Consider the following 19,739-nt stretch of genomic DNA (forward strand, 5'->3'; position numbering starts at 1 on the left):
TATATTCACAGATAAGTGCATCTATCACCACTAACTTGAGGATGTTTTCATTACCTCAAAATACACTGTATCCTTTAGCAATCATGCCCCTATTCCCCTTTACTCTCCCCTGCCTCAACCCCCTCCCCACTAGTCCTAAGCAACCACTAATCTCCTTTGAAGATTTCCCTGTTCTGGCCATTTCATACAAATAGAATCACATGTGGTCTTGTGTGACAGGGTTCACTTAGCATGTTTTCAAGGTTCATCTATGTTGTAGCACATATCACTACTTCACTCCTCCTCACAGCTAATACACCATTGTATGGATATGCCACAATTTATCCATTCATCAGTTCATGGACATTTGTTTCCACCATTTGACTATTATGGATGATGCTATAAACATTCATGTACACATTTTTGTGAACATTTTTTCATTTCTCTCAGCTATTATAATTGCTGGGTCATATGGTAACTGTTTGAGGAACTGCTAGATTGTTTTCCAAGATGGCTGCACCATCTTACATTCCTACCAGTAGTGTATGAGGGTTTCAAATTCTCCACATCCTTAAATGGCTTCTCCCAGGGCTCCCAATACCTTCAATACTAAGAATCTATTACTAATCTTCCCCCTCGGACTCATGGTTTAAAAGCTTACCAAAAGTAACATATTTCTCTATTCTCTGCTATCAAATATAAAACTGCGTTATCAGACCTTCTAACTACATGGTGTTACTAGGGAAAGAATCCTTGACTTGTTGCCTGTGAACCCCGATGACTGGTAAATATATTTGAAAATACCATGTACTCTTTTTGTGCCAGGCATTGTGCTAAATGCTTCGTGCATTATCTTTTATCCTAATGACCCAATGAAAAAGGCAGTATATTCAATTAATGAGCAAATGGCAACTTGCGAGACAAGGCAACTAAGCAAATTGCAGAATACTTGAACTCCAATGGTAAGGACCCCCATTATGCTCCTAACCACTATATTTCACTGCAGTTTGTGCCTTGAGATCCACAAAGCTTCAGATGTTAAGTTCGCAATCAGAAAGGAGCAGAGAAGTTGAACCAAGACAGACTCAAAACAGATTCTTGATTTGGGATGGCTGGCCTCTCGGGCTGCTTGCAAAGACATGCCAACCATGGATAAGGAGAATGACTATGAGCATGAGAAAAACAGCAGGATTTTGGTCTCATGGCTGGTACTGACTATACACAGCTTTTCAAAGCAAATTTCATGGGACCAGTGACTGCTGTGACTTTCAACTCACTTCTTTTGTGGCTATTTTAACTAATCTCGAGCAAAATGTTCTGAATTCCAAATTTCCTCTGCTTCATCACAGCAAGCTAAAAAAACAGCACTTTCTGAAATTCTACAATATTGAGCCCCAAATACCAAAGCCCACAGATACACACAACAGAATTACCTTTTAAACATACACCTCACACATAATCCTGAACACTTGAGCTTTTTGTGAGAGCCCTTCAACTGACAACTTGTCAAGTTTTAGTATCAGAGCTACAAGAGTGAAGAGGTTAAGATTTAACTTTCAATTTTATTAAGCACATTTTACATTCAATTCTAGCAATCTTTTCCTTACATTTATAGATTATTCTGAGAATCTACCCAGATTACACTGCATATAAAATTCAACTTCATTTTAGCTTAAAGAAATTGCTAGTCAGGGTAACCAAAATACCGTTATTTAGCAAGATGTAGTTCTATCTGTGCTTTATTTGTGAAGTAGTGTATGACTACCCTGTACCCATCATCTGGTAATTCTTTTGTAATATACAAAATGCTATTATGCCAGAAACCCAATCAACAAGGAGCACGTGGTTAATATATTATTACTGGGGCCAGCCCCGTGGCTTAGCAAGTTAAGTGTGCCCGCTCCACTACTGGTGGCCCGGGGTTCGGATCCCTGGCACGCACGGATGCACGGCTTGTTCAGCCATGCTGAGGCCGCGTCCCACATACAGCAACTAGCAGGATGTGCAACTATGACATACAACTATCTACTGGGGCTTTGGGGAGAAAAAAGGAAAAAAAGGAGGAGGATTAGCAATAGATGTTAGCTCAGGGCTGATCTTCCTCACAAAAAATAAAAACACTAATAATAATAATTACTAAATTAGTCACATGGTAATTTTAGGAAAAAGATCTATCGAGTAAGGGCAATTTTAAAATATTGATGGCTCAATCAGCTTAGTTAAGGACAGTGAAAAACGACCATCAAATTGGTTAGTAATTAAGAGGCTGAAGTAGCTCTGTGAAGGAGGCCTCAAGAAATAGGGTCTTGAATTATATAATCTGTTCTATGTCTATAATATGAAACATCTTTTTTTGTCACCTACCAACAAGGTGATAAAATATAAGGAAAATTCTACAAATGACAGAGTCCTAGTTAAAAATAAAACCAAAACAAATAAAAGAACAATCTGATTTTAAAATGTCTTTATTAACAACAATTAGGTTGCTCATTCCTCTGCCCTCTTCCTCACTGGTTTTCTGGACACACTTCACCTGATCCTGCCAATTAAAGGAAATGATTACTCCAAAAGACATAAGAATCAGAGTTAATCAAGTTTTCAAACATTTATCAGTTAGCACTAACCAAGTAAACTTCCTAACACCAAAGAAAAATTAATCAAGGAATGTGGTATTAATAGTATTTAATGATCTATATTATATAATTAAAGCTTAAGATTATTATTTTAACACCAGATTTTGTCACCCAGCTAGTTGATTAAATTTCACTTCCTTTTTCTACAGGAACTTTTAGTAGCAACCGGGCTCTTAGAAGGCAGATCTCTAACATTCAAGATACTCCATTGATTGGCACCTTCTGCCTAGGTATAAGATATAGCCCTCAATTATACGTTATCCCTATTTCTACCTTCAAGTTTTCTCCCTTTCTGTTTAAATTCTGAACTGTGACTAGGACAGCCCTTTAAACCTCAGTGATACCTATCTATATATGCAATTCATATTAGATGAGGGGACAATAAGCCACTGCCCACAGCCCACCTCTTTATAAAATAGTTTTATTGGAACACAGCCATGTCCATTTGTTTACACACTGTCTATGACTGCTTTCCAACTACAACAGCAGAGTTGAGTTGCCCTTTAAAATTGCCAACCATTCTAATAGATCATTTATTATTTTGTTTCCCATCTATTTTTAACTACAGGTGACCCCATCATAACCATCTGGATGAAAACAGGGAACTTCAAATTTCCCAAACCCTCCTCTGCATGGTGCTAAGGACAGTGGTGAATATATATACATATTTTTACTGAAAAGTTAAGTCCCTGTATTTCTGAGGCTTAAGCCAAACCAACAGACAAGGTTCACAACCTCAGACGGCTGTTAAAATGATTAAATATTTAAGTACAGTCAGACACCACTTAACAGGGATAAGTTTTGAGAAACGGATGAGTTAGGTGATTTTGTCATTGTGCAAACATCGTAGAACGTACTTACACAAACCTAGATGGGATAGCCTACTACACACCTACACTATATATGGTACCAATCCCTATGTCACTGTTGTATACGTGGTTCATCACTGACCAAAACACATCGTTATGTGGCACATGACTGTACTATAAAAGCAACATATTTCCTACTAGGAAGTTTTAACGTAGAAAAAACTAAAATGAGATATTCACACACAAGTAGTTATTTTTGTACCACCCAAGCATCCTTCTTAAAGCAGTTTACAGGTAAGAATCATTCAACTTACCTAGACAATTCCTCAGTCTAACAAGTTGTGGCTTTCCTTCTTGGTTGGCTCATGCTGTTCTATCTTGAGAACAAATATCCACCTATCATTAAAAAACGTAATGATTTTATTAAAATAACATGATCATTAAAAAACGTAATGATTTTATTAAAATAACATGGTCAGCATATTACATTTTTACTAATTTTTAGTGTGTAGATTTTATTCTGACAAGAGGTACATTTCTCGGCACAAGTTTAGGTTCCAATCAGTGGTATTTTTTGTTTTTTGCTATGTTACTGCTTAGAAAAGATCTGGCACACATACCAAGATTATATTCTCCTAAATTTTCTTTACTTACAGAATTTTTCCTCCTACTAATGACTAGATAGTTGTTCTTCTATTATTGGATAAGTAAAAAAGAATCTTAAGGGGATTTCGAATAGGTCCAAAGTTAAAGTACTGAAAATATGGTATTTCTCCACTAATTCAAGCCTTTTCTGATCTTCTGTGATTTTTTTCTCTACATAACCGTGCATTTTTTTAAATTATTCTATTGTTTGACATTTCTGTAATAAATATTCCCCACCTTCTCTCTTTCCAACTGTCACACACACACCCCCCCCCCATATGCACACACCTATTTTCAAAAACAAAAATATAGGGATATTATCTTAGAAGAGGTAAGCATTTTAAAAATCAAACACATTTGACCCCATATAGCAAAATCAAATTATTTAACCATTAAAGAGAAATCAAATCCAAAGTCCTCTACAGGTTAAGACTTCTAAGGAAACTTACTTCAAGTGAATAAGCACTCCAATATCAGCCAACATCAATCATTCTTACCTAAAGAATAATAAGAAAAAGTTAGAATAAAAGACAAGGGTAAAAATGTTTGAAAATGCTAGTTAACTTCAAAATTTAAAGAGTAAAAATTGCAGAGACAAAGATAGGGGGGCAAGTTACAGCATAAAAAAATAGGAAGAAACTTCATGGGGGAAAAAAACCTAAAATTATTCTTATGTAAAGTAATGAAGCAGACACCTGAATTCAAATGAAAACTGCATCTTCTTTAAAATACAGAAGCCTAACTTCTATTTTCACCAGTCTGAGCACAATGAAGTTTGACTGCAACCCAAAATATACTATCCCTTATGTGAAGGTATGTGACAACGTTTACCTTACACCAAATGAGTCTTAACATCAGCTCTCTTCTCCTATAAAAGCACATACCCTGCTCCCCATTCAAGTATGTCTTCCATTCTCAGGTGGACTGACCACCTTCAGCAGGAGTCCTCCAAGAGTTCCCTCCCCATCCCACAGTACACAACAATGCAGTTGTTACCCTGCAATCCTATATATTTGCCTCATTCTTTCCCTCTAAGTCCTCACTGAGTTTTAAGTTAGGTCAGGGAAGCTATGCCTTACTGGGACAGCAAGGAACCTGAGTTTTTCTGAGGGAGAAGACATTCACCTTCACTATATAAGCCTGGCAGGGCCACGGTGCACAAAAACTAGAAAGATCAGCCTTAATTCAAGTTCCAGGTTTTAATTCCTCCCTGATTATCAGTTACTGCCAAGGGTGTATGAAACAGTGTTCCCTGTTGCACATGTACCATCCATAAGGGATACTATATCGTTTTGCATTCTTCCCCCATTCTCCAGATTATCCTATTCTGCATCCAGCTCCCTTTTCCCCCTCCAAATAAAATCTTTTCAGCACTGGTGTTCAAAAGCAACGTTTTTATGATTGATGGTTTACCAACAACTGTGAGATTTCCACAGTTGAGTCTTAAAAATGCCAATCATTATCTAGCAGCAATGACAGATAATTAGGAGCAGTCAAATCCTCTGAATTCTTTCCCTAATAAGCAGCCATTTGAGAAGTGCACTAGCTGACAGAGCACTGAAACATTATCAGCTAAAGCCAACCAAATAAAGGCCCAGAACAAACATCCCGGCTCTCTAAAACCTGTCCAAAATCATTAAGGGAAAGGGAGTAATTGCAGGACTGTGGATCATGTCACTGCAGCTGACAATGATTAACAAAAGGAGACATGCAACCCCCATTAAGGTTAAAAGTCCAAAACTAGTCACACGCATCTCTTTATTGGGGAAAAGTTGAGACTATTATGCATTCTTTGCAGGTTTTGCAACCTTGTGTGAAGAGCACCTGTTGCATTTCTTTCATCTTTCAGAAAGCACCGGTATCTGTTCCAAGGGCCTAACAGTACGAAAATGCATTCTGGCATCACACCTCTGAACTTCAGACCATTCTCATTAAAAAGAATAATTTTGGTTTGTAACAAGACAAGACTATGAAATACAATGCAAGCACCTCGGTATAGTATTATTACTGAAACCCATTTATTCCCAGCTTTTTGAATGAGTGATTTTTTTTAAGACCCTCTGCACTAAGATTCACAAATTATAGCTACATACAAATCAAAACTAGCAAGAATTGACTTAAGTCACAGGTTTCTCATTTGAAAGTGCAAAAGCCTATTCATCTTGAAATAAGCACAATGAAGCAAATTAACCCCCCACCACAAAAGATATTCCCCAAGTCCATATGTTATATAACAAGTACGTTCTCTCAAAATTGTTATTGACTGTTAAGAAATAAACCTGAGCTTTTATTTCTAAACAATCACGGTAGCAAGCGCTGGCCACCGATTTAATCAACTATGCCACAGGAAAACGCAATCAGGGTTGTATGCCAATTTAGTGACACTCTTGTCACTAATATTGAGCATTACATTTGATCTGCAGTGTATTATTATACAGCTAAACTAGTCACCATTTGCTTTCATCTAGCAGGAGAGTCAGAAATTATTTGCTTGAATGAACTACATATTAAAGTACAAATCTGTCCCCATCTTGTGACTCGCTTGTCAAAGCACAAGCCATTTTTCTTGATACAATGGAAGAAAATGCTCATAGTCATGAAGAGTTTTCACCGGCATTTATGCAAAGTAACCCAAATTTTCCAGTTACAGAGCAGAAAGCATTATACGTGAAAAGCTGTTTCTCATGCATGCTAGCTAAAAACCAGTTCAAAGACCAAAGTTAAGTTGAATTGAGGTCTGGAACAACAGTCGATGCAAAAACTAAATCCTAAGCAACAAAGGAAGGTGCGTCTGAAGACTTACTTTTTTGGTAATTAAACATTTTGGATTATAATATCATATCCCTAAAAGCTAAGGGAACCTAATTCAAAAAGCTACTCTGAACATTTGCAGTTATCCTACAGAATACGACGAGGTCTTATGATTGGGAAATGATTCCCAACATGTATCCACTCAACTGTAGGCAAGTCAACGTGCCACACCACTTTCCCCCAGGTTTAGAGTATAGACATATAGACAAATCACATAACTTGAACTACTCACATTAGATTCCCATCTAAGCCCAAGTTAGTAACAAAGATGTTCCCATGGAGTCCATTTAAAAAAAAATTTTAAATCACATTACAAAAAAAAACTGTACTTTGAGTCTTCATTCCCTCAACTTGCAGAATAATTACCAAGATTGCATTCTAAAATTGTTGGTACTGCTGACCTATGGGCAGGTCAGTTTGCTACAACAAAGACTAATTATCACATACAGTCCATGTCAAGATGCTAAAAGCACTCTACTTCCCCAGTATGGTTTGGTTCCGTCTCCCCCACACCACTGATGTGTTCCATGTTATCTTCAGTTACAATGCAACTAAAGAAAACCACACAACTGAATCATATACCAAATAATCAAGTTTGCACTTTTTATCTGAGAACTGCAACAGCACTGAATTCTGCCTGACAAATTACAGCTCTAAACCCAAGCCCACGCAGTTTTGATATAAGCTAGCTTTACCGTACAAGTGTTAGGTGCTGCACTGTAATCTCATCGTCAGAAGTGTGATGTCAGAATGTCCACGGAATAAAAGTACATAGCAAGTCACCAAGTTAGATTATATTGCTTGTTACCTACCTGTATGCAGTCGGCAATGAGAATCTTGGAGCAAGCAGGAATACTACATCCGGGTCCTAATGTCCATTGCCATTTGCGGTACTACGTTCCTCACAGTTACGCACTGCAGAAATGCTGGCTAAATGCAGTTATGTAGCAGGCCACTACTTTAATAGTGCATAATTGCAGTCCAAGACACCAGAAAACATTCCGCCACGACTTAGTGGCTTGCCCAAGAAAAGCCAAGTATCTAAATTTTTATCTGCCATGATATGCCACTTACAAAAATTGCACAGGCGTAACAGTACAATTTCCCAAATTATTACCTGTTTATATTAGTGGTATAATACATCTATAAAGAGTGGTGGGGTTTATAGTACTTCTTAGGAGTTTAATTAGTGTTCTCAGCAAAGAGGATTATGGTTTCACTAAACAATGTGAGCCAATGGATTAGGCTTATAGATACCTACAAAATACAGTGGGGTCTCTCTTAGAGAATGCAGTTTTTAAAGACTAAGAGTAATAAGCTTAAACAATCATTGTTCCTCTTAAAACAAAATTATGAGAGAAAGTGGAGAAGAGGAAATGGGGGCAGGTGGTTTCTTTAAATGAAAAAAATGGCTAAAATACTTCAAACGTACTACCTTCCCTTTCCCACCCCAAGTTTCATATCAGCTTTTAGGAAACTACTTTTTAAGATGATTTAAAATCACATTAGACTAAAAACTATCATACATTGCAAGACTTATTGAAAGTCTATTTGAGTAGCTTACAACCCTTGGTACACGGCTGTTCCAGTGATGAAAGTCAAAACTTAGTTGAAACTAAGCAACGTTATTAGCTAAAAATGTTTAGCAATTCTACAGCCCACAGTAAGGCTATCAAAACCACAACTTTCAGGAGATTATCCATTAGCATCCTTCACCACTCTTCCAAGGAATAGTACTACCAAAAGCTTATTTTAGGGGTCTGTGCCAGCATCCCTTATAAAGAAAGGCATGTAATCTGAAAAATAAACTGAAACATTAATTTTATAGGCAGATTTTCCCATTTCCCCACCAGCCCCCACCCACACATATTCAAGTTCACCCTTTGTGGGTGTCCCATGAACACCCCTTATTTTCTTATCATTAGCGGAGTCCCTACCATACAATTCAATCAAATTGTAATGGACTCCTTTCAAATCAAGACCCTTGTTTCCATACAGAAAAATCTCATACATATCACCAATAAATAACTTAACCTGGAACAAAACTTCCTCATCGATATAATTATGGTAGAACTACCCATTTCCAAGTGTCTTGGTGAATAGAAATAACGAACATTTTCTAATGAGATTCTCTCCCTTAATTAGCACACCATGTATCTGTCAGTCACACAACCAGAATTGGGTGACATGCCTTTATATTCCACCAGTGTTTTAGTATTATCCAGTAGCCTATGCAGAAAGTGCTCAATTGTTTCAACAATAGGTTTCCCTTTGTACTCAGGCACAATACTAAACTTCAGCATTTTAACAAAGATTTGATTTAGAATTTTACTTTTGCCAATTAGCACCAAGAACAGAGGTGAAAAGGAGGAAGACACATTCCATAGTAAGAGTTCTATAATGTACAAATTTGAATGGAAACATAACTAAGAACAAAGCCAAACCATTCAATTAGTTTACCTACTTTTAAGGAAGTTGTTCCTCTGCTAACGTATACAGACTGGGAAAGCAGGTTCCCATTGTACTAACAGACAACAGTAACAATCTACTTTAATATTAAGTCAAAATGTCTCTTATTCTAATGGAAGGAGATTCAGTGAAGTTGACAATATACTGACAACACCATTGAAACACTCAAAGCTTCATGGTGGGAGGAAGGGATATTTGTGCTATGTAGCATGAGCAACTCTCTCAAGATTTAGTGCTACATCAAAAGGAAACTATGGAGAAACAGGTTAACAAATATTTTACAATAAGAATGGTTATCTGCAACCCTATCTGTTATTAACAGTCACCACTAACTCTTAGAAAAGAGAACAGATTTTTATAGTCCTACAGATTTTGCCCAACAGAAGTAGCACAAAGAGATGTAAAGTTACAGAGTACAAATGTATATATAGCTACACCTAGTTTACGGTTACTACACTTCTTACTTTCAAGTTGAATTTTTCAGACTAAACCCCATCTTTATAAATCACTTGAAGTAATACATGAAAAGACTTCATGTTTAACAATCTTTAATTCAAATGTGAAAGTTCAATACAAGCCATTTGTAGGGCTTGGGACTTGTTCTTTAAAAACAAGAATGGAGGAATGCAACAAAATGATCTTTCCACTTTTTTGTCAGAAACTTTCAAGGAAAGGATAGATCATGGGGCCATAAAAGATCCATTTAGTCATACCCACTTTCTCCCCCTACCAAATCTTACACCCATTCCATAATCTTAACACACATTCCTGAATGAAGATTTACAGTTCAGCTTTGCTTACATAACCATTTAAATACTTAGCACCAACTTGCTTCCTATAATGCCAAATAAATCAAATCATGAAACTACTTCAATATGCATTTCTTCTTTTTAAAATAAGGGGGGAGTTACCTGTAGAAAGCAATACTTAGCCTACAAATACATTTCCCAGAAATGGCATATGCCATTCAAAGGCCTGGACACTCTCATGCTTTCAAAGTGGAATACCTAGCCTAATGTGCATAGAAGCATGAATGGCAAAGTTGAAGATCAATATTATAACTATTTGTTTCTATTTATTTGAAGCACAGTAAAAAAAAAATTGGTACACTTTGGAAATTCAGTGGCACAAGGTACACTGCCGTAACTTGAGGGACATTATACAGTTAAAAAAAAAAAAGGAAATAAAAAGGAAAAAAAAAAATTCCCGTTTCAAACACTGCATTACATAATTTTACCTGCCCAAACAGACCATTTACAAATATTAGGTCAATAAACTGCTAACATCCATAAAAAGGTAGCTCTCTTACTAAAATGCAAGAATTTAAAAGATTGGTATCTAAACAAGAAAAGACAAAAACAAACTGGAATGAAAGCCTAAATATCACATCTAAAATCGGGGTTTTTTGTTTGGGCCTTCATACTCTTCTCTCCCTCTACCATATCCTGCTGGAGTTCCAGGCCCCATTCCTCTAGGACCCTGTCCACCCACAGGTCCCGCACCTCCCTGCCCAAAGCGCTCAGTACGCTATTGGAACAGTAATTAACAGTTCATTATATGTAGTTGATGTCCATGTGTGTTAAGTAAATATTTTAGAAGGTTCCGTAGTCAACGTTCGTCGATACAATCACCAATGAGTCGATCCACAGGTACCGGGAACATAGAAAGGAAAAAAGGGTAATTTGAAAATTAGTTTACGATAATACATGCCTTGTGGTATGTTCCCACTTGAGCCATTCTCATACACCTGTTTCAAAGAATAGATCTTCCCTGTAGTGCTAAAAAATTTAAGAATTAGTGCAGATGTGAAAACCCATTCCAAAATGAGTTTTAAGAAATTTCACATCAGATTAACCCACTGGAAAGCTTGCAAACTTCTCACTTTCAAGGTCTGAACAAGAAATTTAATTTCCAAGTAAGCCTAACAAGCCCAACCAGACAGATTCAATTCACTCAATGAAGTGACAAAGACCTACTCACCAGTTAGTGGCATGTGCTGCATAAGAAACCTTGTGCTTTTCAAGACCTTAAGACATATCTGCTAAGTTGCAGAGATCTTAAAAGGTTCAAAGTTTTAATAAAATGCTACCAGACTACAAAAAGAAAAAGCATAAAAGACTAAAAGATTTAGTCACTTAACCGGCACAATAACCTGATTAAAAAAAGGGTGTTGCCACATTCTCACAGGTGTACCACCTTCAGAGCCATCACTATATAACCAGACAATTATGTTCACAGTACTATTCTGTATTATTGCAAATGGACTGAATATACAGCCCACCCTCAGAACACCCCAACATTTCCCTTAGGTCTTTGAAAAGTCCACTGATACTTTGCTATGATTCTATGTTTTGGGTATCTCCCAAACAGCATAACACCAAGCTTAAGTGACTGCAATAAAGCAGGACTTCATTATTTCATCTAGTTCTAGGTAACTCTAGTCTTAGAAACCTATGCACCCAAACAGAAGAACCCTATGGATATGCAAAGCACAGGAGCCTGAACTGTCTTTCAAACTCCATTTAAAACAGATCAGTTACTGAGAGTATCACTCAAAAAAAAAAAAAAACCTAAAATGGCATCAGAGTTTAATTGCTTGTTCCCATACATAATTTCAACATGTTTCCTACAAAATACTATAAAGGCTACTTGAAAAGACTAAATCTCAATCCTTTAAACTGTTTTTCACAATCCTAAAAATTTTAGGATTTTAGCACATTGTACTGTGTATCTCAAAAAGCTAAAAACGAAAATTTGGGGGTTTCACCATTATGTTATTACAAGATCTTAGACTAGAGCTTGATAGCTTAACAACCAAAGAGCTACCTACTACTTGGAATATAGAACCTTAACTGTGGGAACATCATGTCAAATTAGATTTTACCAATTTGATACATACCTACAATCTCCCTTTTAGGAAGCATATATACCAAAATGTTACCCACATATTTTTAAAATTCAATTTGAAGAAAGCTAATAGCACTACAGTTAACCCAAACAGCTACTTACAACTATAATTCTCAAAAAGTCTTAAGTAGATTTTAAATAGATGAGGCCCCATACTAAATCCTTATGTTGCTATTTGTAGAACGTATCTAGTGAGCTACATGCTGCAGCTTCCCTCCTTTGCCAAAAGCCCACAGGTGAACTAATCCGATTCAATTGTGTTGTGAAAATGCACTCTTCTCTAGACCCACCTCTAAAGCCCATATTCATTTCCCCTATGGGTTTGTAAAGCACTAACAGCCACTCAGACCAATTCACTTGGTTGTTCTAAAGCATCCTGACAGGCTATCTGTACAGCTAAAGTATGATAGCATCAAGAAGGTTCAGATCAAATGCACACAACTAGTATGCTTAAAATTATCATTGATTTTTGCTACCCTGTAGCAAAATAGAGATGTCAGTTTATTTTAGAAGGTGTACCTATGGACAGGCCCAACAGGTGGGAAAACGACGAGTCAAAACACTAAACAATTCCCTTTTCATCATGGGTAGAAGCCACACCAAATATAGGTCAAAGTCCTACACATCACTAAAACATGTCTAAAGCTACAAACTACAAGCCTGATTCACACTTATGGCAAATACCAGCATAATGAATGACAGTTTGCCATTTGATTACTCTCACTTGGATGTAGAATAATCAGGTACATTACCTAACATTTAGAATTTGGATTTGCCATGCGCTAGAGTGCAAAAGTACACAAGCAATATAATGGAAAGCACCTAAGTCTACTTATTGCCAAAGGTAACTCCAACATACTACTAATAGCATTGACTTCTTGTTGGCAACCATAATGTTTAGGTTACCACACACTGAGTTCTTCTATGTTGCCAAAGTACTCCTCAATAGGATTTACATGATAGGGAAACTAAAAGAGGTCCAGTCACCTACTTTAAAAAAAAAAACACACACATAAGTTGTGAAAATGAGAATTTCCTTTGTACTACGTCCCACAGGATACATTACCATGTCACTTCCCATCATGGAACCACTCATGGTTGCTGGTGGAACTCCAGGATTAGCTTCATAACCTATGCCACCACCACCACCTAGAGGTGGAAATTTCTGGCCTCCTGAACCATAGGGATCTAGGAAACAAAAATGCTGGTTACGACTCAACCAAAATACTGCTCTCTAATGGTATCGCTAATTTGATCTTCATGCTCACCTCCCATGTTCATTGCTCCTCCACCACCCATTCTCATGTCTCTTTCTCTCTGAAAGGAAAAAAATCTCTTTCATACACCTGCACTATACCCATTCATATCAAGTATTCTTCAGAGTACAAAGAAATTTCCAAAACTTAAAAAAAATTGTTTTTAACTTTTAAAAAAAAGGTCAATTAAGTCAGTTTTAAAAATCATTATTTTGAAACTAGTTACAGAGTTTCAATTATCAAAAGATCTTTTAAGCTTCTTCCCAACCAATGAAATCTTTTGGCCCATCCAAGAAGATAAAACGCAATGCATTACCAATCATCATAATAATACACTTGTTAAAAAATAAAAAACTGGCTATAACGTGAAATGGTATATTTAACTGAATAAAATTTCATTCTAGGTACCTACAAGTTTTGTAGACAACTCCTATTACATCGCAATAGAAGTATACTTACTGGATCCATGTAGCCCATCCGGCTATAACTTTCCTCTCTTTGGCGTCTCATTTGTTCTTCCATCTCACGCTGACGAATCATCATCTCTTCTTCCCTTCTACGTCGTTCCTCCTCTTGCCTGGAAATATTCATCAAGCATATAAACCTAAGTGTTATCCATATCTTTTAAAAATAATTCAGTTTGGAGAAAGCTAGTACTTTGCCTAAGAGAATTTACAAAGTCTAGGTTAGAGCAAACACACACAAAAGCCTAGAGACTGAATCTAGGAAAATACCCCCAGAGGCATTCTGGCAAAGAAAATAAGCATTATTAATGAAAGTCTTACACTCTATTCCAATTTCAGTGTCAGACCAACACTGACATAGAATTTAACCTCTTTGTACTCATCTGACTCACCTACAAAATTTAAGTACATCTTTCCTCTAAATGTTCATGCAGAAGCAAAGGCTTAGTTTAACAAAATTTTACCTCAATTGCATTTCTTTACGTTTCTGCATTTCTTGATTGTGAAGTTCTTCCATGCGTCTTAATTCTTCTTGGCGTCTCATCAGATCTGAACATTGGAAAATTTTGTTTTGGATTCACATTAATGAAGTTCAAATAAGTTCACAAAAAGCAACTGATCCTATCACACACAGCGTTTTTTTTTTTTTTTTTTACCTTGACGCAAAAGATTTGCCTGATGTTCATGATAGGCATCTTCCATTTCACTTTCCAGTTTGTCTTTTGCATCTTTCATGTTTTTTTCAACTTGTTCCCTTTGCTGTTTTTCCATTTCATCCAGGGATTTCCATCGCTGAGAATATTCATACTCAAATGTGCCATGCTGGGCAAAACGAGGAGGAGTTTCTCTCTCTCTGATAATATTTAAACATAAATCAATTTGTGGATGCACACACAGAATACCTACTTGATTTCTCTAAAAACACTGGTCTTTTCCCTGGCCTATCGCTGGTAAGGAATACCAAAAGGCAAAGACCACCTTGGTTCACATAAAATATCCTCACAGCAAAAACAATACATGTCCCAGAATGATACAATAACAGAACATGGGTACTGGAGATAATCCTACTTTCCCTGTTTCCTAATTGTTTCCTCTAGCCAAATTCCTATGCAAGGACTATTTTTTCCATCTTAAAAAATGACATTACCAACACATCACGCAACTGTTGTTAAGGACAAAACAGGAGTGCATGCGAAATGTAGCCACCTCAGAAAGAGACATCAGGCATTTAAATAATTGCTTCAAAACCTGTAACTTCCTAAGCCTGAGCTTTTTAAGCATATCCATTTAAAAGAATTTTGCATATTTTAAGCAAAACTGAAAAATTACTAGAACAAATCGTCGTTTACACTTAAATTAAGAACTGCCCAAAAGTTTAATTGATCTTACTTTTGATACATTGGATTCTTCTGTGCAAGTTTTTCAGGAAGACCATCTTCATCATCTAATTGTTCAAGAGGTTCCACAATGACTGGACGAGGAGTTCTAGTAACAAAAATAGCGCCACATTAACTTTGTTCTAATTTTATTGCAACTTCTTCACACAAGTTAATAAATAGAAATTATTAGAATAAGCGCAAGAACTTACGTTGTCAGTAAGAAAACGCCTTCGCTACATCTTTCAAATGCTTTTCTTGCTGCTGGTTTAGAAGCAAATTCAACAATGCCTTTCCCTGTAGATCTCCCACGATCATCCACAATTACAACAGCCCTTTCAATAGGACCAAACTGGCTAAAGGCTTCTTCCAACAGTTCATTGGAAACGTAGGGTGAAAGATTTCGAACGGAAAGGGCAGCAGCATGTGTGGCAAAACGAACCCGAAGCTGTCTCCCTCTCATGGGGGTATCATCAAGTTCCGCTTTGGCAATTTCTGCCAACGCTCTAGACTCCTGAAAGTATCCGACATACTCATGTTAATGACCTCAGAATTGGCTAATGCCCACTCTGAAAAACTGCCTGCCATAAGCTTAACTCCCACTCCCGTTCTTCCTCCAGCTCAGTTCAAATATCTTCAGGCAGCCCTCCCTGACACCATTCACGGTAGATAATTAAAAGCTTTACCCACTTCCCCTCCTTTCTCAGGTACCAACAACTATGCAGCAATCGCATCTTTTCTTAAGAACGATGAAAATTCTAAAAACCAACTTATTTTTGTTGGTTGATCTGTAATAGGTAAAATAAAAAAGACCCTTTTAACTCTACATAACATCAAACTCACAAGCTTAATAAATCCGAATCCTTTGCCTTTGTTGATAAAAACTTCTCCTGGTTCTCCATATTTAGCAAATAGTCTTTTAAATTCATCTTCCGTGATATCCGCTGGTAGATTCCCAACAAACAACCGACAACGCTGAGTATAAGTTTTCTCTCCAGGCCTCCTCAAGAGAGACAAGTTGGCTTTAAATCCCTAATGAAAAAGGATGGGAATTTCAGACACCAGGGACCTCTGCAAGTAGGAAAACCCAATAATAATTTTCGCTTTTCCCAAACTGGGGATGTTATCAGGTTGCTCTGCCGTTCCGTTTAAAGTCAAAGTCAAGTTCTACTACACTTGCGGAATTTCCAATATAATCACCATCTTAACATCAAAAAGCCCAAATCACCCAGGACACTCTTGACAATAGACACGTAGACCTCTCTACAGAACAGACCACGTCAGCAAGCTCGTCAGCCGTGTCTGTTGAGTGTCCCTGATAAATCTAAATTGTAGCAGACAAAACTTAAAACGGTGGGCAAATACTAAACGGAACAAGACGACGACCAAAAAAAAGAGCCCGTTGTCACCGATACGACTTGGGCCTGCGCTTTTAAGACCGGAACTCGCCCGACTTCTCCGACTCACATTTCTCGCCCTCCTCTACCACGGCCCCCAGGCCCCACATCACAGCTTCTCATGGCCGCCTTCCTCCGGCCCCCCACCTCGGTCCTCCGCCACCCGGCCCCACGCCGGCGCCCTCCCCGGGGCCGCCGGCCCCGCCCCCCGCGCGCAGGCGCCCTTTCCGGTCTCCGACAAAATGGAGGCCGGGAGGGGAAGGAGGAGAGGGCCGCCGCCATCTTAGGGAAGCCGACGCGTCCTCCCGCAGACACTCACCTCCGAGTCGGAGATCTTCTCCTCGCTGCGGCCGCCGGGCCCGCCGGGCGGGGGCCCCTGGTGGTGCTGCTGGTGGTAGGGCGGGTGGTGCTGCCGGCCCCCGCGGGGCTCCCCGCCGCCCCGGTGCGGCGGCTTGGGGTGGCCGCCAGGAGTGCTTAGGCCCGGGCCACCGCCGGGCTTTGGCCCGCCTGGCATTTTGCCGCCTTTGGGGCCGCCGGGTCCTGGGCCCTGCTTAGGCCCGGGGCCCGGGACCCCTGTGGGTGGAGGCGGCGGGCCCCCGGCCTGAGGCGGGGTGGTGGGGACCCCGCTGCTCGGCGGCGCGGGCGGGGGCGCCCCGGGGGGCGCCGAGCTGACAGCGGGCGGCGGGGTCGGGGTGGGGCCTGGCCCCGTGGGGGCCCCCGAGGTCGGGGGAGTGGCGGGCGGCGCCGCGCCGGAGGCTGGCGGAGCGCTGCCTACCCCGGGAGCCGGGCCGGGTCCCTGAGGAACGACAGGCTTGGACGAGTCCGGTGGCGGCGGCGGCTGCTGATGGGGTGGCGGCTGATGCGGTGGCTGATGAGGCTGCTGGTGAGGCGGCGGCTGCAAGGGCGGCGGCTGCTGTGGTGGCGGCTGCTGAGGCGGCGGCTGCTGCTGCTGTTGGTGCGGAGGCGGTGGCGGGATCGGGGGCTTGGGGCCACCCTGGCCCGGCCCGGGACCCATGGGTCCGCGGTTCTGACTGAGGCCCATGCCGGGCGGCGGGGAGCGGAAGTCGTGGAGGCCGCCGCGGCCGCCGCCTCCTCCTCGCCGGTGGAAGCCGCCACCGCCACCGCCGCGGCTCCGGAACCGATCCCGAGACATGTCTGTGACCAACGGGCGGTCAAGGCAGAAGCGGAGAAGGCGCTCGGGGAAGGTAGAGGCCACCTTGCTTCGCACAAGATGGCGGATGACACAGGCGGCGCGCCGCCTTTGTCCTCTTCTTATATAGGCCGGCTGGCGTGGCCCCGCCCACTTCTCGATCGTAGCTCCGGTAGCCAATTGCAAGTACGGTACTTTATGACATTAAGGTACGAAGCGATAATGTTGCCTATTGGCTCCCGGGTGAGAGGCGGGAGGCTTGGAGTGGCTGAAGTTTCCAGTCGGCCAATGAGAGGAAAAGGAGTTGGCTGTAGACCACTGGGATTTGCTGGGAGAAATTTGAATGCGTTCTCCGGAGTAATTTTCCCGTGAAGGCAAGTAGCCAGGGCCCTATCAACTCCCGGAGAGAGTGGTTCCAGGGTCCTTTTCTTTCTTGATTGACCCTACGAATAGTCTGCGGATATCCTTTCCCAGAAAGAATAGACGTCCCCCGGGTCAAAAGCATAAATTAAGTGCCTACTATCTACCTTGTGCTGGGCCAATGAAATTAGAGAAATAAAATCTTACCGATTTCACTTACTGATTTCACTTTGGAACCTCATTGGAGTACAGGTTTCTACTAGCAGTATAAACTTTAAGCAATAAGCTTGAGTGAGTCCGTTGTTTGTTCAAAAAGAAAAAAAGCCTTGATTTCCTGTGTGTGTATGTAGACCAATAATTTACAAACACAAATCACAGGCGGAATATGACATTTTTCTTAATTCCACTACCACTCAACACTTTATGAACAGAGTAAGATACTTGAAAATTACAATATTAAAATATCTGTATGGAATCAACCGATGGGCAGCATCCTTCTTACTTCAAAATCTCCAACTTCTTTGAAGTGCACTAGCCATACGTTTTAATAGCCCTCCTAGTTACTGCCATCTATGAACTTTTTAGTGGATCATTCCTCCCTCAGTTAATCTTAGCGCATGGCTCATTGTCTTCCTTTCCACCTCTACTTCTGTTCATCATTCAACATCTGTGTGGATGACCACTCAATACGCTGTCAGTTCTTTACCTCCTCACCTCCAACAATCTTTTCTTCCATCCTATATCAGCCACCCCAGCCCCCATCATGGTTATCCCTCTATTTGTTATTACCAGTAACTACACCATCTCTAAAGTCGCTATTTCAAGCATCCCAACTGTCTGGTCATAGTAATCCTGATTCTTTGACTTCATCAAAACCTCCAAACCATTAAATGTATTACTTTTCACTGTCACATTCTTATATTCATAACTTGTGTCACCCAGTTTAGACGTTGTAGATTGCCTACAAACCCATACAACTCTTGTTTTTCTCTTTCTCCATTATACTCACCTGAAAAAACTCCGATTCTAATTGCACCCAACAACTCACCTTCTAAAGAAAACAAGTTAAAACGAGGGCTGAGGCTTTCACTTTAAATTCTTGACCACAAGCCTCAAAAGGGCATTAGACTTTTCTGGCAGTCTTACTAAATTTCCCTAGTAAGTTCACTTTCCCACTTCCAGAGGTAGTATATTTCATGCTTTCTCTGTTCAAACTCTGACTGCTTTTTCTCTCACTCTACCGTAACTAACGACTTCTCATATTTCTTTGAGAAAATGAAAATCATCAGACAAGAACATTCTCATCCAACTGGAAATCCGCAAGCCTACTTACATTTGTACCCACCTTCTCTGTATTCCTTCCTAATACTATAAAAGATGTGTCTTTGCCCCTATCAAAGGGCAAACCCCCCTAGTGTTATGGATCCTACCCCCTCATGCCTTCTCAAAGGTTTTTCCTTGCTGTATCATCAATTACTTATAC

General features: G+C 39.9%; 1 protein-coding gene across 2 annotated transcripts; it reads right to left on the reverse strand.

The window, feature by feature from the left end:
- Positions 1-2,426: 2,426 nt before the first annotated feature.
- Positions 2,427-17,988, reverse strand: SFPQ (splicing factor proline and glutamine rich). 2 transcript variants are annotated; one of them, XR_009221893.1, is made up of 12 exons: positions 17,066-17,988; positions 16,193-16,381; positions 15,562-15,863; positions 15,363-15,458; positions 14,630-14,826; positions 14,438-14,522; positions 13,969-14,086; positions 13,522-13,570; positions 13,320-13,441; positions 4,516-4,563; positions 3,736-3,817; positions 2,427-2,518 (listed from the first exon to the last, which is right to left on the reverse strand). XR_009221893.1 is itself a non-coding variant. In XM_058553635.1 (10 exons), exons 1-10 carry the CDS (start codon positions 17,897-17,899, stop codon positions 10,736-10,738), a joined length of 2,130 nt encoding a protein of 709 aa, XP_058409618.1. In that variant the 5' UTR covers positions 17,900-17,988; the 3' UTR covers positions 9,878-10,735. The 2 variants fall into 2 exon arrangements, 1 of the variants encoding a protein (XP_058409618.1); XM_058553635.1 differs by lacking the exons at positions 2,427-2,518; positions 3,736-3,817; positions 4,516-4,563 and adding an exon at positions 9,878-10,873.
- Positions 17,989-19,739: the final 1,751 nt, after the last annotated feature.

This window comes from Diceros bicornis, chromosome 13, assembly GCF_020826845.1.
Source record: "Diceros bicornis minor isolate mBicDic1 chromosome 13, mDicBic1.mat.cur, whole genome shotgun sequence".
Taxonomy (NCBI): Eukaryota; Metazoa; Chordata; class Mammalia; order Perissodactyla; family Rhinocerotidae; genus Diceros; species Diceros bicornis.